We start from the raw sequence: 23,979 nt of genomic DNA, 5'->3' as shown, positions 1-23,979 counted from the left end.
CATATCTTGGGCTATTGGTTTCTGAAACCCAATACTACTTACAACGTGGCAAAGGGTTCAGCTGAATTGCTGTGATATTATGATATATATGTATATTGGTTTTCATCCATGGTTCCTGGCTCATATCTCCCATAGCCCTTGTTATAGTCTTTTGTTATGACGTTGGGGCACTTTAGGCCTCAGAAACAGGTGTCGGGAAAGAGAATCTGACCTTCCTCTGCCCTTCTTTCACCTGCCTACAGCAGGACTATAATCTAATTGTGGGTCATAGACCCTCATTGCAGAGATGATCCGGCCCTATACTCTTTATTTTTTATTTTTCAAGTATAGAATGCGTCATGAATTTTCATGTCATCCTTCCACAGGAGCCAGGGTAATCTCTGTATCTTTCCAATTTAATAGATGTAGTGCTGAAGCAAGCTGCCCTATACTCTTGAGGAAGGAATATTGCACAGAGAGGTCAAGAAGAATCTAAAGACACAGGCCTTGCTGGGTTTATGTAAACAAGTGCTTCCCTGAGTTCTGTGAGCTGCTCTGGTAAACTAATTGAACCCAAAGAGGTGTCCTGGGAACCCCAACTGGAAGCCAGTCGGTCAGAAGTTCTGGAAGAACACAAGTCTGGTGTCTGAAGGGGGTCCAGTCTTGGAAACTGAGCCCTCAACCTGTGGGATCTTATGCTGTCTATAGTGTCCAAATTGATTGCTGCTTGGCGTGTGGGGAAAGCCCCCACATCTTTGATTACAGAGGTCTTCTCTGTTGATGGTTGTCGTGTTGAGTGAGAGAAGAGGAAAAAGCACTTCGAGTTTGTGTTTTCTCCACCACCAATTGTGTTCTAGTGTTTTGTGGAGAGTAGAAATTGCAAGTGATGAACTTAAATATTTAGCTGCAGAGATTTCCAGAGTGTTGAAGATGGAGCCTGGCTTCTCCTCGGTACTTATGTAAAATGCGAGTGGATGGAGATAAATGGAAGGAATTGCTGAGCAAAAAGGAAACAGAACTTGAAGATTTGGAAAATTATCGGCCTATTCATATTGCAAAAAAATGAAAAAGGATTTTCTGGAGAGGACACGAAGGGTGTGGCTGGACAATAACCCACGGAGCTAGTCAGCCATCTCTTTAGAAGCCAGAAGTAGAGATGGGTTTTACCAGCAAAGACATTGCCAGTTTAGACCAAAAGGAATAAAGACAGGATGAAACAAAGGAAGGCTTTTAGAATTTTGTTCTACCGGACAGGACAATACAGCTCGCTTCATTCTTTAAGAAAAATGATTCACAGATCATCAGGGTTGCCACTCCCACCACAGCGGGCGGTTGGGGAGGCAGGGAGTGAAAGGGTGGAGTCTCCTTCTCTTAAACAGGCCAGGCTGCCCCTGCCCAGTGCCTTGGGGTGGGGGACTGTGACAAAGAGCTATGGTGCTGACCACTGCCTGGTGCTGTGGGGGTGACACTGCTGACCCAGTGGGCCTACAGGGCAGAACATCCAGCCAAAGAAGATTGTTGTAGAGCATTAAGATCTGATGGAATTTGCCTTGCTAGGTTTTGCAATTTTGGGGACCTGTCACCTTGTTCTTTTCAGTATCTCTCTTTTGGAATCAGCACGTCTATCCTATGCCTGTCCCACCACATTGTATTTGGAAGCTGAGAGGAAATTTGCCTCAGGGTGAATCAAACTTCAAGTCTCACCCATATCTAATACAGATGAAATATAGATGACACTTCAGACTTGGAATTAATGCTGGAATGAGTGAAGACGTTTGGGCTGCTGGGATGGGGTGGATATATTCTGCATGTGAGAAGTGTGAAAGGAAAATAAATCTTAGGACCCCCAAATCACTAAGCCAAGGGAAAAGTCAAGCTGGGAACAATGTCAGGCAAACCTGTCTCCCATTTTATTCTTTTCTTTTTTTTTGAAATGGAGTCTCACTCTGTCGCCCAGGCTGGAGTGCAGTGGTGTGATCTTGGCTCACTGCAACCTCCACTTCCGAGGTTTAAGCGATCTCCTGCCTCAGCTTCCTGAGTAGCTGGGATTACAGGTGTGCCACCACGCCTGGCTAATTTTTTTGTATTTTTAGTAGAGACAGGGTTTCGCCACATTGGTCAGACTGGTCTTGAATTCCTGACCTCAGGTGATCTGCCCGCCTTGGCCTCCCAAAGTGCTGGGATTACAGGCATAAGCCACAGTGCCAGGCCACCATCTTATTCTTAAATAAGATAGCTACAAAGGTAAACAGCTACATACCTTCCTCACAATTTTCACACAAGGAAATTCCTTGTGGACAAAGGACAGACAGAATTTAAAGTCATCCCTCTGAGGCTCACCGGAAACAAATGCATATCTGATTGCTTCTTCTGCCCTATTGTTTATGTAAAAATGCAGATTCACTGAGCTAGACTAAATTGTGTATTCGGTGGAAGGTCAAGGACTCAAAAGAATGTAACCTCTTCTGTTTCTTATTTTACTTATAACCTGGAAGCACCACCCCTTCTGCAGCTTGGAGTTGTCTTGCCTTACCGGACTGGAAGCAATGTACATCGTACACATATTGATTGATGTCTCAAGTCTCCCCAAAATATATAAAAGGAGGCTGTATCCCGACCACCCTGGGCACATGTTGGGACCTCCTGAGGCTATGTCATGAGCACGTTCTTAACCTTGGCAAAATTAACCTTCTAAATTGACTGAGACCTCTCCCAGATATTTTGGGTTCACAGAAAGATACGAATTTTACGGCAGCTGGAGGAGACTAATGGAGTCCCAAACGACATTAATGGCCAGAACCACTTATTTGATTTCCCTCATGGGTGCCCATGAGTAGGGTTTGATAGACCTACCTACCCATCATCTTCAGGAGTGCCTTGCCCTCTCCAACACATAGCACTTCTCTAGTCAACCTGGGTTTGACTAAAGAGGCTCAGAAAAAGGAACAGATGGACGAGGTTTGAGGCTGGGTTTCTACAACGAGGCTTTGCTAAAACTTGCTGAGGGATCTTAGGCAAGTCATTTCTCTCTCATTATCAGTTTCTCCACCTGGAAAATAAGGTGTGTTGCATCAGGCTCTGGAGTTACACGGATGTGGGTTTGAATCTCGGCACTGACATCAGCTGTGTAATCTTGGGCAAGTGGTTTAGCCTCTCAGGTTTGATTTCCTCATTTCTAAAACAGGGATAGTACTAGTACCTACCCCATGGGTTTATTGGGCTAATGAAAAGAGATAATGTATGCAGAGTCCCTGGCTAATAAAAGTTATTTTCTTCGATTAATTAAATAAGTGAATATGTGTAAAGTGCTGAAGACAGTGTTTGACACTTAGCGTTTTATCAGTCTTAGCTATCACGATTTTCTTATTCTAGTACATAGAAAGTCCTCAATAAGTAACAGTAGTTATTATTATTTTTGGTCACATCTCCCTGTGTTTCCCTCCAAAACCCTAACCATCCCCAATTCTGGTTTTCTCCCCCCATGCAGCCCAAGGGTTTTCAGGTCCCAGCGCGATTGTCTGGGCTGTTTCCTCCGCCTGATGTTCCATTTCTCCTTCTCCCGATCTCAGATGTCTTCTCCTCTGGGATTCCTCTGGTCTTCACCACTCCCTCCTCCCAGGCAGAAGGAATGTCTTCTGGATTTGTGTCCTGCTTAAAAAAAAAAAAAAAAAAGAAGTCTATATAGCACTTAGTTCTTTGTGCCTGGCGGTTGGGTTAACTCTTTCTGAGCCTGTCTCCGAGAGTGGAGGCCCCTGGGGGGACAGCGCTGGGTGAGTCACCTCTGAGTGTCACCCAAGGCATCTGGCACAGTGCGGGACAGTAAATCGGCCGCTGTGCGGAGAGGGGTCCAGTTTAACTCCTGGAAGCCCGAGTCCCCGACCCTCTACAGGCCGCGTCCACCACGAATCCCTCCTCCTTGGGGGCTCGGATTCTCCCTTCCCCGCGGTCTCCCTCACCTGAGCCAGCCCCGCTCCCCCGAGTCTCGCCAGCTCCTCCCCGGCCCCTCCCTCCAGCCCCCTCCGGGCTGGAGCCTCCCCTCCTCCATCCCCTGGCGGAGCCCCGCGGGGCTGGGGGCGGAGCGTATCGGCCGAGGGCTGGGAGCCGGGTGGGGAGGCGCGGGGCGAGCCGGGGGGTTCCAGACGCGCCTCCACCGCCGGGCAGGGGGCAGGCATGGCTGAGGGCGTGTGAGCGCCGAGTGCTAAGGGCCGCCGCCACCATGCCAGGGGGCGCAGGCGCCGCCCGGCTTTGCTTGCTGGCGCTTGCCCTGCAGCTCCTCCGGCCGCGGGCGGCGCGGGAGCCTGGATGGACAAGTAAGTGGCCAGGAGCCGGGGGATGGAGACTGGGTGGCCCGGAGACCTGGGAGTAGCCCTGCGGTTCCGGAGCGCTGGGACCGCGACCCCTGCGCCTCCTGCAACTCCGCGGGGCCTGCGCCCCCGCCGCCCCCAGCCTGGGAGCCCGGGCTTTGTTCCCACGTTGTGCGCCCTGGGAGGTGGCGGAGGTCGGGGAAACCCGGCGCAGCCAGAAAACAGCCGGTCGGCTCACTGGCTTGCCTTCCCCTCTCGCCTTCTCCTTCCTCTGTTTTTCTGCTTTTGGCTTCTCTTTCCGCCGTTCTCGGGGCTTATCCTCCTCCGTTTTCTCACGGTCCCTCGTGTCCGCTCCGCCTCTCTGTCTTTCTCTCTACCGCCCGCTGCACTCGCCAACGCCGAGCATCCCGAGCGCCCTGCCCGTGTGGCCTGGGAGCGGCTTCCTGGGACCAGGCTCGGTGCCTGCCACACTGGTGGGGTAGGACATGAAATGCCCGCTGGAGACTGTGGTAGCCTTGCTGGGGGATGGCTTGCTGGGTATCTCCAGCCGTACACTTAGGATCCCCGAGCTGGCAGGAGCCCTACCGAAGGCCAAGTCAAACGCACCCATTTCACAGATGGGGAAACCGAGGCCCACAAAAGGGAAAGGACTTGCCCATGGCCACGCCACGGGTTGAGGTCCGCGGTGGCACTGGAAACCAGGGCTCTCTTTCCACGCCAACCCGACGGCCGCCTTCTTTGGTCCTCAGTTTCCCCTTCTGTGAAGCGAAGGGGTCTGACTCGATGTTTCCAGCTAAAATGCCGGGTGATGTCCGTGTTTCTCACGACTAGTTTCCCAGACACCAACCCCCTCCCCGGCTCCATCCCTCGGGGGCTCTACGCAAATTTCGCGGAAGGAATGGTCCCGGGGGGCGGTGCCCGGGTTCTGTCATTACGACCGGAGAAGGCTTAGCCCTGGCTCCACCGCTGCAGACGGGCTGGGCTGACTCCAGACTGCTGCCTGGGGGACCAACAGTCAGCGTTTTCAAATAAAGCGAGCACCGGCGGAGCGAGGGTGGGCTGGCTGGACCCCCGGGCCGCCTCAAACCCAGAGGCTGAGAGCTCTTCCGACAGTTCGGAACTTCCAGGGGCCGAGGTCGGGCGTTCCTCCCAAAGGGCTCAAAGAAACTGCCCTTTAAGCTATTGTACCGAAGGGGAAACTGAGGCACAGGAGGTTCTAGGGTAGCACCAGGCCTGTGTCAGTGCTTAGTGCAGGAGAAAAGCATGAAGAAAGGCAAGGAAAGCAAGTTACTGCTCCTAGCACAGGCGCCTTCTCTGAGTTTTGAGTCCTTGGAGACCACTTGCTGTAGAATATCTGGGAAATAACGAAAAGTGAAAAAGAAAATGATCTGCAACCCCCAAATCCACAGTTGCTGTTGATATTTTGTTTTTTTTTCCCCTCCCCATTCTTTGTGTGTTCCTATGGGTATATATTGATAAAATTGGAACCATACCCATAAGTACAGTTTTGTGTCTTGCATTTTTCACTTCACACCATGAGCATTTTCCACATCATTAAATTCTCTGTAAAACATGATTTTAATGACTCTATACAAAGTTTTCAAAAGTTAAAAGCACGACTCATACAAATGTGGCCAAGATTTATTCAACTCATTAATGAGGTAGCAAACAGGAGAGTAAAGCTGATTCAGGGAGCATTAGAAAGGGGTGATACAAGCATCGGAGAAAGAATGTTGAAATCATGTGGCCCAGGACAGAGGCAGAAATGGTGGATGCCCCATGAAGCAAAACCATAATTCTTGGTTATCTTTCTTTTTTAATTTCCTTCCTTCCTTCTTTTCTTTCTTTCTTTTTTTTTTTTTCAGGGTCTCTATCTGTTGCCCAGGCTGGCATGCAGTGGCACGATCTGGGCTCACTGCAATCTTTGCCTCCTGGGTTCAAGTGATTCTCCTGCCTCAGCCTCCTGAGTAGCTGGGCTTATTGGCATGTGCCACCACACCCGGCTAGTTTTTGTATTTTTAGTAGAGACGGGGTTTCACCATGTTGGCCAGGCTAGTCTCAAATTCCTGACCTCAGGTGATCCGCCCGCCTCGGCCTCCTAAAATGCTAGGATTACAGGCGTGAGCCATTGTGCCTGGCCAGGTTATCTTTCTACTATGCTGAAATCACTTACATCTCTGTCAGACAGAAATCTGTAGATATATATATAGATTATATAACTTCACAGAGTATAGCCTTTAATCAATGGTAAATAAAAAGTCAATGGTACATTCCCCTAGATAATGCAATAATCCGTGGGTGGTCTGTTAAACAATGCTCTGATATGACATTGAGAAGACATCTTGCTTGCTCTTTGCCTTATTTCTAAGTTTTGGAGACCTTTTCTTAACATGTACTGTGTTCCTCTTCTGGTGAGACTTTAGATTGCTTTCACTATTTTTTTTACAATCATAGATATCATTTAATTTCATTAAATGTTCCATTAAATATTATAGAATTCCTTTTTGTTTAAAATAATCTAGACTTATCAGAGCCACCAGGGCAAGAGCGATGCCTGTCTTTTTTTTTTTTTTCTGAGATGGAGTCTTGCCCTGTCACTCAGGCTGGAGTGCAATGGCGCAATCTTGGCCTCCCAGATTCAAGGGATTCTCGTGCCTCAGTCTCCTGAGTAGCTGGGATTACAGGCATGCGCCACCACACCCAGCTAATTTTCATATTTTTAGTAGAGACAGGTTTCACCTTGTTGGCCAGGCTAGTCTCAGACTCCTGACTTCAGGTGATCCGCCCACCTCGGACCTCCAAAGTGCTGAGATTACAGGTTCCTGTCCTGCCGTGTGCTTGTCTTGTTCCTCTATGAATATTAAGCAGCTATTCATAGCATAGCACTTGGCACATAGTTAAGTACTCAGAAAATATTTGATAAATATATGAATGCATTGTTTCTAATATTTGCCTGTCTGATGAATTGGTGTTGGTCCAATAAGATTATTTTTAAAATCTATGTTGACTGCAAGTGCATTATATCGGTATTCTGAAGGGAATGTTAATAATTACTCATAATCACCACTCTAACAGAACAACTATGGCCATCTTTTTTTTTTTTTTCGAGACGGGGTCTCGCTCTTTCGCCCAGCCCGGAGTGCAGTGGCGCAATCTCGGCTCACTGCAAGCTCCGCCTTCTGGGTTCACGCCATTCTCCTGCCTCAGCCCCCCGAGTAGCTGGGACTACAGGCGCCCGCCACTGCGCCCGGCTAATTTTTTGTGTTTTTAGTAGAGACGGGGTTTCACCGTGTTAACCAGGATGGTCTCGATCTCCTGACCTCGTGATCCGCCCGCCTCGGCCTCCCCAAATGCTGGGATTACAGGCGTGAGCCACCGCGCCCGACCGGCCATCTTTTTATCACTCATATTCTGTATGATTGATGTAGTTAGTTTAGACAGAATAGATTTTGGGGTCCTCGGCCCCATTCCCAGGAGCACTACGGGGACCAGTCCGTTTAGGTGTCGGGAAATTACCATTTTGTTAAGATGGTCTGCAGCCAGTATTTGAGTTCTCCAGCACCCTGAACAAATCTCTCCTATAGTTTAAATTCTCTTTCTTGCAAAACAGGACTCCTCCCCGTCTCTACTAAAAATACAAAAAAATTAGCCGGGTGTGGTGGCGGGTGCTTGTAGTCCTAGCTACTCGGGAGGCTGAGGCAGGAGAATGGCGTGAACCCGGGAGGCGGAGCTTGCAGTGAGCTGAGATTGCGCCACTGCACTCCAGCCTGGGCGACAAAGCGAGACGGAGTCTCGAAAGAAAACAGGACTCCTACTTCCTACTTCCCAGGGTTGCCCTGAGCCTGAAGGAGAACTGGTTTGGGTGAGTGATTTGGGAAGTAGAAAGTGGAATACAAATGCAAACTTGCCGTTAGGAAGTTCCAATTAATGTAACTTGATGCTCTGCGAAATAGGAGGCAATTTCATATTGACTCTTCACAATAAAGCTGTGAGATGGGCAGGTGGCATCATTGTCTTCATTTTACAGGCAAGAAAACTAAAGCTCCACGGGAGCAATATTCATGGGCTTGACCTCCAGAATATGCCCAGAATCCCACCGCTTCATTCCTCTCCACTGATGTCATTCTAATCTGAGCCACCATCATCTCTCACCAGGGCTCCGGCATATCTCTAGCCTGGCCTTCCTGCTTCTGCTCTCACTCTCGCCGCTCTGCCTCACCCCACCCCCATTCTCCACCACGCAGGCAGAGTGATCTTTTTTAAACAACACAGATCATATTGCTCTGTATTTAAAACACCCGGTGCCTTCCAAGTCTATTTATAAGAAAATCCAGACACTCTCCATGGTCTCTGCATTATCAGACCCATGGCTGTCTTGCTGACCACATCTCATACCAACTTCCTCTTTCATTTACCAGCTACCCCTACCTTATGCTTGTGCCTTCAACAGGCCAAGTTCACTTCTGCTCAGGCAGGGCCATTGCACTTGCTATTTCCTCTACCTGGGGCACTCTTCCCCCAAGTTTTTGCATGGCTGCCTTCTGGCTTCTCAGGACTCAAATGCCATCTATGCTGATCATCCTGTTTCAAATAGGCACCTCCTGCTAGATGTCTCTTTATTCCATGACCCCAACTTATTTTCTTCAGGGTACTTAATAGCATGTGAGAACATTTGTTCATCGTCTGTCTCCCACCTTTACAAGTAGAGAGACCTTATATGTCCTATTTACCACAATGTCACTGACACCTAGAGTGCCTAGTTCCTAGGAAGTGCCAAGAGCCTGAAATCCAGCAAGTCTTCTAATGACCCAGTGCAGGGGCAGCTCACAGAAAGTGCAAGTGTGGCTTAGCTGGGGTATAGAGGTCTGGGATTCCAATGGTTTTGCATCTTGTATTGGCAGGAGGAAGTGGGGAAGGCAGCCCCAAGCTGCAGCATGAACTAATCATACCTCAGTGGAAGACTTCAGAAAGCCCCGTGAGAGAAAAGGTAAGACTCAAAAGACCTCATTTACATTGGCAGGAGTTGACAACTGAGGTTTGGGCTACCTACTCAACTTTCTTAGAATCCCAGTCGTCACCATTAGTTCTGTTTCCAGCCTACTCTATCCTCTGGGTGCCCATTTTGGATATCACAGACGGGACTTTCCTTCCTTGTATGGCAAACTTCTAGAACACTTCCAAATGCTATTAGTTGAGGAAATGAAAATTCACATTAATGCTGACACAAGCTAAGTGCAAATGTGTTAGTGTCACAGAAATCAGTCTTGATTGGAATTCATTAAATATTGTCATTGTTATTTTTACTCTGCATAATACATACTTCATTTTCTTGAAGGAATAATGTACTTGGAGAGAAAAAGGATAATAATGTAAACTATTTTAATAAGAGGCAGCGTAGAGACCTAGTACTGGGGAATGTATCTTAAAATCCAGTAGGCTCCCCTGGCCAGAACACCAGGAAAATGCATGGCTTTATCAAAGAGATTGGGGAGAAAACAAGAAACACTGTCCTGTTCCTGCAGAGAGGACCTGAGCATTTAGGATATTCTTTGTGGTTCTGGTTTTTGTTTTTTATTTTGTTTTTTGTTTGTTTGTTTGTTTTGACAGAGTCTCACTGTCGCACAGGCTGGAGTGCAGTGGCATGATCTTGGCTCACTGTAAGCTCCACCTTGCAGGTTCAAGCGATTCTCATGCCTCAGCCTCTGGAGTAGCTGAGATTACATGTGTGTGCTGCGAAGCCAGGCCAATTTTGTATTTTTAGTAGAGATGGGGTTTCACCATGTTGTCCAGGGTGGTCTCGAACTCCTGACCTCAAGTGATCCACCCACTTCGGCCTCCCCAAGTGTTGGGATTTCAGGCGTCAGCCACTGTGCCCCACTGTGATTTGCTTTTTCCAGCCCAAGTGAGACGTGAAAGAGCAAGTTGTGTGCCAGTAACCAGCTATGTGACCTGCCACTTGCTGAAGTGGTAGATTTTCCTCATTTATAAAAAAGTGCTTAGAGAGAATAAGGAGAAAAGAAAGCTGGGGAGGGGGGTTGTTTTCTAAGATCTCTTTGGGTTAAAACGATTTGTGATTTATTGGGCAAAATATAGGAGCAGGATTATAGCAGGAAAGAGATGTGTCAGGAAAGACTTCAGACATTGTGGCTGTTGAATCTGGAAAGATAAATGGAAAGGAGTAATGTCCAGGATCCTTGAAACTCTGGCCAGGATAATACAGACATGTCCAAAAAGGCTCCAACTTGGATTTACCAAGGGAACCTAACAGTGTAAATTTTAGGACAGACCAAGTGCGATGGCTCAAGCCTGTAATCCCAGCACTTTGGGAGGCTGAGACATGAGGATCATTTGAGGCCAGGAATTTAAGACCAGCCTGGGGCAACATACTGAGATCCTACCTCTACAAAAAAAAAAAAGAAAAAATTAGCTAGGCCTAGGGGTGTGTGTCTGTAGTCGCAGCTACTCTGGAGGCTGAGGTGGGACGATCGTCTGAGCCCAGGAGTTTGAGGTTATAGTAAGATATGGTCGCATCACTGTCTTCCAGTCTGAGTGACAATGCAAGACCTTGTCCCAAAAAAAAAAAAAAAAATCAGGACAAATAAAAGCAAGTAACATTTTGTCCTAAAGGCAGTAAACACATGGAATTCATTTCATCAAAAAGTAGGAGAGGCTGAAAATAGCTTCAGGAAAAGTCTTGACAAATTAATGGATGGTCATCCTAGAGCAGATTACTTTTAACAATTAAGATCTTGGGTATTGCAACCTATTCATACTGCCTGAGGAATGGACCTGCTACTTTTTATAGAGGTTTCTTTGTTCTCTCCAGATGTGGATGCCGGGCATCCTCAGGAAGGGCCTGAGAACAAAGCAGAGGACCAGATCCTGTCTTTGTTCCCAATCATTGTCTGCCCAGCATATGGGTCATTGTATTCTGTAGGAATAGTCAGCATAGTGCCTGGCACCGTAACTATTTGTTGAATGAACAAATGAATGAATGTCGAAGAGAGAGAGACTAGAGGCTGGATTTCACTTAGGCCTCTCATTCTCATTTATATAATTAATTCACTCATTAAACATTTTTTTCTTCTCTTTTTCTCATCACTGACTTAAAGCTCACATTCATTAAACATTAACTGAACACTTATACTGTATACTAAATATTATACTAGATCTTAAGGGGAATGCAAATATAGGACAGATTTCCGATACCCTATGGAGCTAAAGATCTATTTAATCTAGACTGAAGGAGAAAAAATTTTTAACCCATCCCTAGGAGAGGTATAAACAGTGGGTCAGCTTACTGTACTTCCTAGGAGAGGAGAGCTGATGGTGCCTCTTCTTAATACAGAGTGGAGTTTCATCAGAAAAGCTCATCAGTAGAGCTGAACAGAAAAGCTTCATAGATCCTTAAAATGCAGTTTCATTGTTTTGCTTGAAATGCCCCATAGAAAAAGGGAACATCCTTTTTTAAATATCAGTGCCTGAGCACCTTCCAGAATAGAGAGAATTATTTTTGGATCACCCACATAAAAATAAAGATTACTTCTCCTGGCGGGGCATGGTGGCTCATGCTCTGTAATCCCAGCACTTTGAGAGGCTGAGATGGGTGGATCACCTGAGGTCAGGAGTTCGAGACCAGCCTGGCCAGCATGGAGAAATCCCATCTACTAAAATTACAAAGATTAGCCAGGCGTGGTGGTGCACACCTGTAATCCCAGCTACTTGGGAGGCTGAGCATGAGAATGGCTTGAACCCGGTAGGCGGAGTTTGCAGTGAGCCAAGATTGGGCCACTGCACTCCGGCCTGGGTGACAGAGCAAGACTCTGTCAAAAAAAAAAAAAAAGATTACTATTCTTGCTGCAGCTTGTGTCTCTTTGGGGGAGGGGAAGATAGTGCTTTGATTTGGGGCAGTATTCATTCTCTGTGGGGGCAGTCGCATGGTTACCTACCTCTTGGATGAGGGAATTGCTATAGCTCTGTTTCTGTGTCGTCTTTCTTTCTTTCCTTTTTATTTTATTTTATTTTTTTTGTTTAGACGGAGTTTCACTCTTGTTACCTAGGCTGGAGTGCAATGGCATGATCTGGGCTTACCTCATCCTCTGCCTCCTGGGTTCAAGCGATTCTTCTGCCTCAGCCTCCCAAGTAGCTGGGATTACAGGCATGCGCCACCATGCCTGGCTAATTTTGTATTTTTAGTAGAGATGGGGTTTCTCCATGTTGGTCAGGCTGGTCTCGAACTCCTGATCTCCAGTGATCTGCCCACCTCGGCCTCCCAAAGTGTTGGGATTACAGGCGTGAGCCACCGTGCCCAGTCTGTGTGGTCTTTCTTAAATGCCCACTTGGGGCTGGGGTCCCTGATGCTCAGTGTGATTGTGCAGGGCACTGCCTCAAAAACTCCATAAAGTGGCAAAGGATCTGCAACCAGAATAGGTGTTGGCAGAGCTGAATCAGGGCATGACAAACAGAGAAGTGAATCTCTTAGTGAAAGTTATTGGTCAATCATTTCCCCAGCTTCCTACTCCGGTGGGTTTGAAATGTTCCTTCTTGAGATGAAGTAATATGATTAATTAGGCAATGACCAGGGTTGCCCAAGAGCCGTTGATCGGAATGTTGAGATCTCATCAGAGCCCTTGGTGACCTCAAAGTCTCAGAAATGCCCAAATCCTAATGCAGAGTGGGGTTTGCAGCGAGGAAGGGGAATGTGCTTAGACGAGGTAGGCTTCTAACCAGAGGCGGCAGAACAGGTGACCTACTTTCTCAGACATGCAAGAACTAAGCTTTGAGGTCAACCTTAGAAGGGCTAGAAGTTCTACTCTAGCAATGATTTTGTGGATTGAAAGGGACTTCAAGAATTTATCTGCTGGATGAGGTGGCTCACACTTGTAATACCAACACTTTGGGAGGCTGAGTTGGGAGGATCACATGAGCCCAGGAGTTCAAGATCAGCCTTGGAAACATGGTAATACCCCAGTATCTACAAAAAAATTAAAAATATTAGCCCAGTGTGGTGGCACGCACCTGTGGTCCCAGCTACTCAGTATGCTTGAGCCTGGGAGGTTGAGGCTGCAGTGAGCCATCATTGTGCCACTGCGCTCCAGCCTGCACAACAAAGCAAGACCCTGTCTCAAAAAAAGTTGTCAGTTCCTTAGTCCCAAAATAGAGAGCTTATGTTTAAAACATTCCAAAGAATCTGTTCTGTTTTAAATATGTAAATATCCTTTTTTAAATAAATAATTTATTTCTTCGAAAAAAGTTCAGTAGCCTTAAGTTGAATTGTTGAAGCATGGAGATTTTTTATGACTTGGATTTTAAATTTCTTAGAAATTCTCCACAATAATAAAGTAGAAAGAGATTAATAAAAAGTTCTTTTCTTAAACTATGAAAGCAATTATAAACATGTGGAAAGATGTGCAAAAGAAAACAGAATTAACTCATGATCCCATTAGCTATGGTAACCTTTAGGCTTATTTCTCTCTACATTTTTCCCTTTGCAAAGTGTATTTAAATAAAATATTCAGTGTTGTATTTTGAGCTTTCTGACTAATGATTATTGTGTACATTTTGTCAGTAACTTACCAACTACTTAAAGTTGCTGCTTTTAATGATCATTCGGTGTTCTTTCATATGAATGGATCATCATTTATTTAACCATTCTCTAACAGGTTATATTTAGGACAGTTAAGTTACATTTCATTATTCATTACTTTTTTTTTTTTTTTTTTGAGACCGAGTGTCACTCTATCGCTCAGGCTAGAGTGCAGTGGCATGATCTCGGCTCACTGCAACCTCCGCCTCCCAGGTTTGAGCGATTCTCCTGCCTCAGCCTCCTGAATAGCTAGAACTATAGGTGTGCACCACCACGCCCAGCTAATTTTTGTATTTTTAGTAGAGACGGGGTTTCACCATGTTGGTCAGGCTGGTTTCGAACTCCTGACCTCAAGTGGTCCACTCGTCTCGTCCTCCCAAAGTGCCGGGATTACAGGTGTGAGCCACTGCGCCTGGCCCATTATTCATTATTATAAGTAATAAATGTCCTTATGTACAAACCTTTGCCTGTGCCTCCATTTATTCCTTTCAAACAGCCTCACATTCCTGAGTCTAAACATTTTTTTTTTTCTTTTGAGAAAGTGTCTCGCTCTGTCACCCAGGCTGGAGTGCAGTGGCGTGATCTCAGCTCACTGCAACCTTTGCCTCCCAGGTTCAAGCAATTCTCCTGCCTCAGCCTCCTGAGTAGCTAGGGTCACAGGTACCCATCACGATGCCTGGCTAATTTTTGTATTTTTGGTAGAGACGGGGTTTCACCATGTTGGCCAGGCTGGTCTCAAACTTCTGATTTGCCTGCCTTGGCCTCCCAAAGTGCTGGGATTACAGGCGTGAGCCACTGTGCCCAGCCGAGTCTAAACATTTTTAAACTCTCGGTGCATACTGTCATGTTATCTTTCAGAGAGTTGCCGTCAGTTTAAATTCTCAGTGGTAGGGATTGCGAGTGCCCAGTTTACAGTGGGCATTGTGCATTGTGATTTAGAGTTTTAGATAACCTCTGGCACTTTGATTTTTTTCAAGGTAACTTATTATTTTTAATTTTTTTTTCTGGAGGTGGGGAGGTGGTTTATTAGCGATGCTGAACATAGTTTTTGTGCTTATCAACCACTGGTATATGTTAAGTGATCCGTTCTGGATATGTAGCACCTGTGGCCACTACCAAACTGCTTATGTGTAAAATGTATCTACTTTTTGGCCTATAAAACCTTAATTTGAGGATCTCTTAGTTGCTTCCTCTGAGATGATTGGGGTTTTCTAAACGGAGAGCCAAAATGAGATAAGAACCCACTACGAAGAGGATCCCCTAGTATTTTACAAGATAATAGGCAACATGTATCATGGCTTGCCGTGTGCCAGGCACTGTGATACATTATTTATGCTAATTATCTCACTCAATCCTTACAAGATGCCCATCAAATTGACTATTACTATCTCTGTATCATACATGAAGAAACTGAGATGTGGGGAGGCTCAGCAACGTGTCCGACTTCACACAGCTGCAGGTGTCAGAGCCGGTGCTTGAATCCAGATCTGACTCTGCAGGACATTTACTGCTGGAGATCGTGTTTTCCAGTGTTTCCCTTCACTGCACCACGTACATACACTTACACCACATTGCAGCCTCGAGTTTCTTCCCTATGCCTTTCAGGAGAAAGCAGATGGGGGAAGGATTTGGGTCATTCTGGGATTGAGGTCATTTTACATGTGGGCTGGAAATGCAATTGACCTTTGCTCATTCACTTCCTGTGGATCAATGTCGGAGCGCTGTGCTAGATCCTGTGCCCGACCCTGGGAGCCAGGGTGCCGGCTTTTAGGAACTGACATTGTTTTGTTGTTGCTTTTAGCATCCACTCAAAGCTGAGCTCAGGGTAATGGCTGAGGGGCGAGAACTGATCCTGGACCTGGAGAAGAATGAGTAAGTGGACTCCTCCTTTGTCTAAAATGAAACAAATAACTTCTGTGTCAACGCCGGACGCAGGTGTCGCTGTTCTGGAAGGAAGCAGTTAATGGAGTGACCCCAAGCTGTCAGTCCTTGGTGCCTTTCAGGCAGCATCTTGCAAAGCCAGAGCCTTTCCACAGCCTCTTGAGTTGATGTGAGATTGCTGGACTGCTAAATGTGTTGCTAAAATTTCCTTAGGCAGTATTTCGGGGGCCCCTGGAGTTCACTGCGGGCACACAGAGGTCTGTGTATGTGTGAGATTAAGGGAGTGGATGGACCGGAGGTCTTTGGCAGCTGCCTTACTAGCGCCAGCCCAGTGCGTGGCAGGAAATCAAGGAGATTAGAGGAAAACAGCAGAGAGGAGCGAGCAAAGCAGGGTGTGCTGGGGCTTGGAGCCTCAGACTCAGATTGTTCCATGTGTTCTGGTTCAGCTGCATCTGAGATTTTGTCAACAGGGCATCGTCAACAGTCTCCTGGCTTCATCGGGCCCGGCTCTTCCCTCTTCCTAACCTCATTCATCTTGGGTGGTAGCCTGGCTCAGAGGCACTTGCACATTGATTTGCCATCAGACGCAGTCATATCTGGATTCATGTAATGGAGGAGGTGAATGGGCACGATGTAGGGCTATGTCTGTGGCTCATTCTTTGGCCATTCCCCATCTACTTAGCCATGAAGAGCTCTCCTTACTTGGCCGAGGGACTCTGAAAACATTTGGTATTTCCCCACCGACCGTCCCACTTTTCGTTCTGCCACACAGACGTCGCAGATAAGGCTGCATGGCTTGGAGAGCTGCCTGTCTCCTCTTGGCAGCCTCCAGAACCCCCTGGAAGCCAATGAGTAATCAAATGCATCACTGCCAAGAAAAGGATGAAGAAGGACCTTCCTGTATACAAAAGGATGGGAATAGCTTTTAGGCTTGGGTGGAAAGGGAGAATATAATTTATTCCAAATTTGGGCTTTTTGGGCACTTGCAAAGGAGGATGAGTGGTGTCCCGAGTGTGGTTAAAATACAACTCACAGCTTGTGCAGTGGTGGGGCTTCATCCACATCCTTCCTCTGCCTCCAGGACATGGTGGCCTTGGGAAGCCAGAAAGATGGGGATCACAGTCATTTTTGTTCCTCTCTTGAGAGTAAAGCCAGTTTAGGCTGTGTGTCTTCTCTCCTGTGTCCCTGGAATAGACCTGGCCAGCTGCGTCCCCAGGCAGTGCAGCATCTATTGGCCCTGGATTTTTCCTTGTGTTGTCTTCCTTTGGTCCTATAAGAAAAGGCCCTTAGAGGGTTTGTTCTTGACTGTGTCTCTCGGGGGCCTGCCTTTATTTCTCATGGCAGCTTTGTTCCCATTAACTCTAGTCTAAGTGTTCCCTGTTGTTGCCTGTGTCTAATCTCTCCTGTTCTGCCCCCAGTAGAGCCTGTGGCCCTTCAGTTTCCTCTGGTCAGCCCAACTGATAGTGTCGGCGTTGTGGGAAAATCTTTAGGAGTTGGACTGGCCAAGCAGGAGTCCCAGGACTCAAGTCTCTATCCTTCCCTCCTATTTTGAAACATCTGCTACAGACCATAGGAAGTTAAGGCGGGAAGATGCCTTAGAAAACACTGAATGGAATGATCTTAGAAAACTCTGAAATTATGGATGCAGAAGTTTTGATTCAGAGACGGATAGGCATTTGTCTGAGGCCACCCAGCAAGTAAATGAAAGAGCTGAAACTAGGATCATGTGTATTTTTGGTGTGAGTCTGGAGTTACAGAACGTGACCCAGGGCAAATGGCTGAATCTTTTGGAACTTCAGTGTCCTTGTTTGTAAAATGAGGGTAATAAGGCCAGCCTCGTGGGATGGTTGTGAGGATAAATGAGGTGAAGTGCAGGAAGTGCTTGCAGAGCGCGTGGTGAGTGGCCAGCCACCCTTGGGATTTTTATCGTCCCACACTGAGGCTCCAGAGGAGAGCCCGGGGCTGTGGTTCTAGCATCTGCTTTTCCGAGAGCAGCTCTTTCCCATTGAGCCGCATGGGGCTGGATGTGGTTCCTGGCCTCCTTGAGTTGGCAGAAGGCAGCAGAGTTGGTAAAAATGGAAGCAGCAGAGCCAAGCAATATGACCTCACCAGGTGTCCCTGGGGGACGACTTCCTGCTATTTTCATCCAAATTGGGCTTTTTGTTTTGAACATGTGTTAGTGAGCGGAACTCCAACTGCACACGACTTCCTAGTGTGTTTATTTCCCAAAGCCTTCTCATTCATGGTGCGTGCGAGTTCAGATTCAAAACAGCTTTGGAGCGGGGGAGATGACTTTCTAATTTTTCAAATCACTGTGTTGAAGTTTCTATAATCTCATGATATTTGGGGGAAACTAGGCCCTGGGCCAAGCCATTTCTCAGCCTCTTGTTCTTAACCTCCTCGATCAATGTATACTTTTTTTTTTTTTTAATCTATGTGCCTCTGTGACATTTCAGGCACCAGTGCAGGTACTGGGGATAAAGCTGTGAATAAAACAGTTCAGTCTTTATGGAGCTTCTATTCTAGTGGGAAACGGTAAGCAGACAAGTGAGTGCACCGTCTGTCAGGTGATGGGTGCTTCGCAGGAGACAGAGGAACATAGGGAGTGGGGCCAGGGGAGTGTGGAGGTAGAAAGGAGCTGCTGTTTCTGAATGGCAGTCAGGGAAGTCCTTTCAGGTGAACTGATACTTGAGCCAAGACCTGAAGGAGGTGATGGAGTGAGCCATATGGGCAGCTGAGAGATGACAATTCCAAGGAGAGGGAACAGCCACGTTCAAAGGCCCTAACAGATGATGAAGGTTTCCACTCTCCCTCTGTACATTTCCCCATACACTGGGTTCTCAGGTCTCCTGGGAGCGGTGAGGGAGGGCTTCTGGGACTCTGGGGGGAGGGAGAGGACATTTTAAATTTCTTTTTCATCATCCTGCCATGTCTGGCCTTCTCCCATCAAATCAAAGCCCACGTGTTAATGCATCGCCCAAAATAGCAGTGAGCAAGCCTTTAATGGAATTCACACATGGAGAGATCGCCAAGAATGGTGAGGATGGAAAGGCATGGGGCATGGGCCAGGAGAGGAGGGGGAACACAGCAAAGAGAGCTTCAGCTCAGGCGGCAGACACACTGAGGTGTCTTACAATAGCACGGCAGCCGGCAGCCTGTCCCTGCTTTGAAGCAACTCAGGATAAACAGATGACATCCGTGAGAAGCACACATGCTTTTTTCTATTGAGTGCAGGTGAAAAACAGTGACCCTTTAGGGATGATCTGAGCATTGCTTTTGTGTCGGTTATTCCTGTGTTCAGATCCTGGCTCTGTCACTTACTACCTTGTAGCCTCTTTAAGCCTCAGTTTGTGCATCTGGGGTGTAATTATAGTCCCATGTCATAGAGCCACAGGGAGGATGAAATGAGATGGTGCAGGTGAAGGACTTAGCAGAGTGCCTTGTTTGTATTCCAAGCTCACAGTAGCTATGATTATTTCTTGCTCATTGTTTTTAAATTGCAAAAGCAAAGCATGCTCATTGTAAAACATGTAGCAATTCCAAATAAACAAAAGAATGAAAGTTTCCCTCCCACAAGGAAAATCCACTGCTGTTTGGTGAGCAAACCCTGGGTCTTTTCTATGCATACAAGGACATGCACACGAATCCTCACAGACACAATCACATACAGTCACAGTCACATACAGACACAGTCACACAGAAGCTGCTATTTTTGTTGGGCAGGGAGGAGCAGAACTGAGATTACGCCAGACATATTGCTCCAGCATTTCCTTTTTTGAACTCAACTGGATGTCATGAAGACAGTCCTCTGCTCTAATAAAGTATATATTACATTGTTTAATATTTATACACACATGTAATCGCATAATTTGCAAAGATTCGTGCATAGCTGCTGTTGGAGAAACTTGTGATTGAGGCAGTGTGGTACAGTGGACATAGCATTGACCTCAGAGACAGATGATGTGGAATTGGTCAAAAAGCCAGCCAGCTCCCCTGAGCCTCAGCTTTCTCATCTGTAAAATGCAGATTTTGGCCCCGGATAGGCTCTGAAGGCTCTTCTTGCACTACCTCTTTAAAGGACGCTCTGTGAGTAGAAAAATGCAAAAGAAGTCTCTGCCTCAGGAAATTTGCTCTACCTGTGGAGACATCCTGGGAAATATTGGGCAGTGGGATAAAGGAAAAGGGTGCCCCAAATCACGGGACCTTGAAGTTGGGGATGAACTTCTAGGTCAGAACCCGCTGGTTCAGGCAACAGAAAATACAAGAAGGGAAACTACAGTGCAGAAATTATAGACTGCTGTTTACACAACCCACAGATTTGAGCATTAATCCATATTTTTTCTCCATGTTCTTTTCCCCATGTCCTGAGACTACCTCACCAACCCAGGAACCCATATGTGACAAAAACTTGTTTGCTGAAATCAAATGGAATCCTCCTTAGTTAGCTACAGGCATCCAGGGAGATGAACAGGGCTGTGTGAGCCCCAGTGCCATCTCCTGTCCTTTCTTGGCTTTTTCCCAAAAGGAGGGCACACTGAATTGCTCAACCAGATTCCTGGATGCTCACCGGGCCGCATTACTAGTGAGCAGGATCACTCTTTTACAAGATCACCTGCAAAAGCAAATGAACGGCTCAACTAGTAGGCACTTTGCCCAGAGGCTCTTTGGCCATATGCTTCTGTCTTCTAGTATCTTAAACACATTCTAGGACTCTCATCTCTTCAATATACTGTCCTTCCTCAAGTCCAAATTACGATGGCTTGAGAAAGGGAGAGACGTCCTTTGGTCTCACCCCATCCATTTGTGCTCCAGCTGAGTTAGCTAAAGAGAGATCCCATTTGCTCAAGTTTAGTTGATAAGAATGGGCATTTGTTTTCTTTTGTGAGTGTATTTACCTCCAAACCACCTGGGGAACTGCAATTGTCAAGGCAGAATTTGGGCATTTAGAGGTTTACTGATTTTAATATCCATCATTACTTCTGACTTTAATCTTTCTTCCTATCCCTAACTTCTTATCAGTCCTTCAGTGATATCATAGGGAAGGAGAAGGCTTTCGTTGTCCTGGAAATCAAGCTACAATCTGGAAAATTAACAGTCATTCAGTGCTAATGGAGTAATCTAGCTCCCTAACCTTCTCATTTTTCCTCAAGTCCATTATACAATTTGGATTGCATAATACTGGTAGAATTGAAGAAGGGCAGAATTAGCAGGCAGGAAAGGGATTTTTCAGCAACACACGGGCAGATTAGTTGCCATCTCTTATTCCTGCGCTTCTTTTTCAAGGAGACCTGGTAGAAATAGTAGCAGACCCAAAGCAAAACCCTGAATACCACTTAGGCAGTGGAGCTCTCCCCACCTCCACCCTCCCAACTTCCTCCCAGGTCAAGAGTAGACTTTAACATCTTACCTAGGATAAAGGACAGCTCTCTTTGACCCTCTCTTGTCAGGAGCTTCATTTGTTGTTGGCAAAATTCAATTTCCTGGATCAAAGAGCAGCTTAGAAAGGCTTAGATGGTATCCCAATGCTCTTAGTAAACCATGCTTCACTGAGTTGCATTTAAATGAGTCATAGACATATGGATTACATTGCACTTAAAATACACATGGCTCAAGAAATTAAAGGATATCATTCTTTAACCAAGTATTTGGCAGATCTAAAGTATTCAAAATGTTTTTCCAAACTCTACTCGCAGCTGGGCTCCCCATTCCCCATGGCTAAGGTTGTATAACCCAGGGAGACGGGTGCTGAGGAAACAGTTGGATGAATGGGTGGGGACACCAGAATTTGATGAGAGCTGCCTGCGGTGTCTGAAATTTTCTTCCCATGTTCTTTGGAAGTATCAAGAACTGGTTTAACCCTGCTGTGTTGACGCTGAAGGCAGTGAATGCATGAGTGGATTTAAATTCCAAGTGCTGTGCTAGGCACGTCATCCCAGAGAGACCTGGTAGTCCTGTTTGAGATGTAGTTTCTAATTGTAGCTTTGTAGACTGAGAATGATTTCATTTGCAATTCCCATGTTGTCCCAAATGCCTGGAGTTGCAGAACAAATGGATTGCCAGCCAGTCTGATGTGATTTTTTATAAGCCAAACTCTCAACCCCACCCCTGCATAAGCAGGGTCTCCATTTGCAATGTACTGAATGTTTATGTCTCCCTTTAAATTCTTATGTTGAAGTCCTAGTCCCCAAGGTGATGGTATTAGGAGGTGGGGCCTTTTGGATATGATTCATTTATGAGGGCTGTGCTCTCATGAATAGGATTAGTGCCCTGATAGAAGAGACCCCAGAGAATGAGCTCACCTTTTCCACCAGGAGAAGACACAGCTAGCAGCTACCGACTATGAACCGGAGAGAGGGCCCTCACTAGACATCAAATCTGCTGATGCCTTGATCTTGGACTTCCCAGACTCTAGAAATGTGAGAAGTAAATTTGTTGCTTATTTGCTACCCAGGTTATGCTGTTTTGTTATAGCAGCCAGAATGGACTAAGATGCCATTGTTTTTAAATTGTTGGAAACATGATATCACTTTCTTAGGGTCCATTGCTTAAGCTCAGACTCAATAATAAGCCTGGTGATCTGAAGGGATGCAGCTTCATGATACACTTGCCTAAGGTATCAGAGAGCGTCCAAAATTGAAATAGCCTAGATGTGTTGATTCTGAAAGCCTTGTGCACACAAGCCTTAAACATCGTAATCCATAGAGTAGAACAGATTTAGACTTTGGTCCCAGAGACCCTGATTCAATTCCAGATACTGACACTTCCTGGTTGGATGGTCTTTGGTAAGTCACTTGCCTTCTAAGTTTTACTTCTTCGTCTGTATTCATAGTAATACTACTGTTAGTAGTCCCAGCTACTCAGGAAGCTGAGGTGGCAGGAACTTTTGAGCCCAGGAGGTGGAGGTTGCAATTAGCTGAGATCATATCACCACACTCTAGCCTGGTTGACAGAGCCAGACGCTGTCTCAAATAATAGTAATAATACTCACTGCTTTGTGAGTATTTGCTGAGAATGGATACCTTGGAAAAGGCACTTCACACAGTGTCTTATTGAATCCTCATGGCAACCCTTTGAATGAGATATTGTTGTCTGCATTTTATAATGAAACTCAAGCATGAGGAGTTTAAGTAATTTACCCAGTATTGGGCATAGCCAGGAGTCAAACTCAGTCCTGCCTGCCTCTTACTACATTACAGCACTTGCACAGAAAATAGAGACATTGATACCTTCATTGCAGGGTGTGGAAGGCTGAAAAATGCACCCTCTCCCCTCCAGTGATAACCACATTCGAATCCCTGGAACATGTGGCAGAATCTTTGCAGATGTGATTAAGTTAAAGATCTTGAGGCTGGGCGCGGTGGCTCACTCCTGTAATCCTAGCACTTTGGGAGGCCAAGGCAAGTGGATCACCTGAGGCCAGGAGTTCGAGACCAGCCTGACCAACATGGTGAAACCCGGTCTCTACTAAAAATACAAAAATTAGCTGGGCGTGGTGGTGCGCCCCTGTAATCCCAGCTACTCAGGAGGTTGAGGCAGAAGAATTGCTTGAACCCGGGAGGCAGAGGTTGCAGTGAGCTGAGATTGTGCCACTGCACTCCAGCCTGGGCAATAGAGTGAGACTCCATCTCAAAAAAAAAAAAAAAAAACAAAAAAAAAAAAAAAAAAAAAAGGAAAAAGAAAAAAAAACAGGTTATAAAAACCTTGCTGATAAAACAGGTTGCAGTAAAGAAGAATCACTTGAGCCTGGGAGGCAGAGGTTGCAGTGAGCGGAGGTCACACCACTGCACTCCAGCCTCAGCAACAGAGCGAGACTCCGTCTCAAACAACAACAACAACAACAACAACAACAACAACAACAACAACAACAACAACAACGAAATTAAAGATCTTGAGATGGGAAGATTATCTTGGATTACCTGGATGGGCCCTAAATACAATGGCAAATATATTTGTAAGAGGGAGGCAGAAGGAGATTTGACTATAGACAGAACAGGAGACAGTGATGTGACCACAGAGGCAGAGATTAGAGTGGTGCAGCCACAAGCCAAGGAGAAGCTGGAAGAGGCAAGAAACAGATTCTCCCAGAGGGCGCGCAGCCCTGCTGACCCCTTGATTTTGGCCCAGTAATACCGATTTCATTCTTCTGAACTCTCGAGCTGTGTGAAAACAACTTTCTGTTGTTTGAAGCCACCAAATTTGTGACAATTTATTACACACTAGGCCCGGGTA

General features: G+C 46.3%; 1 protein-coding gene and 1 pseudogene across 3 annotated transcripts in view; one reads left to right on the top strand and one right to left on the bottom strand.

Moving 5' to 3' along the window:
- Positions 1–320: 320 nt before the first annotated feature.
- LOC116472043 (U6 spliceosomal RNA) lies at positions 321–421 on the bottom strand (annotated as a pseudogene).
- Positions 422–4,092: 3,671 nt separating this feature from the next.
- Positions 4,093–23,979, top strand: part of ADAM19 (ADAM metallopeptidase domain 19) — a 99,239-nt gene continuing 79,352 nt past the window's right edge. The window contains exons 1-3 of one of the 3 annotated variants that reach the window (XM_032158491.2): positions 4,093–4,289; positions 9,185–9,270; positions 15,671–15,741. In XM_032158491.2, the coding sequence (XP_032014382.1) occupies positions 4,196–4,289; positions 9,185–9,270; positions 15,671–15,741 (251 nt within the window). In that variant the 5' untranslated portion in view covers positions 4,093–4,195. The remainder of the gene's footprint in view (positions 4,290–9,184; positions 9,271–15,670; positions 15,742–23,979) is intronic. The other 2 variants (XM_032158493.2, XM_032158492.2) reach the window with 2 other exon arrangements.

Source organism: Hylobates moloch, unplaced genomic scaffold, assembly GCF_009828535.3.
Source record: "Hylobates moloch isolate HMO894 unplaced genomic scaffold, HMol_V3 SCAFFOLD_6, whole genome shotgun sequence".
Taxonomy (NCBI): Eukaryota; Metazoa; Chordata; class Mammalia; order Primates; family Hylobatidae; genus Hylobates; species Hylobates moloch.
The sequence above is the reverse complement of the archived record's forward strand: the minus strand, read 5'-3'. Positions and strand labels throughout refer to the sequence as shown.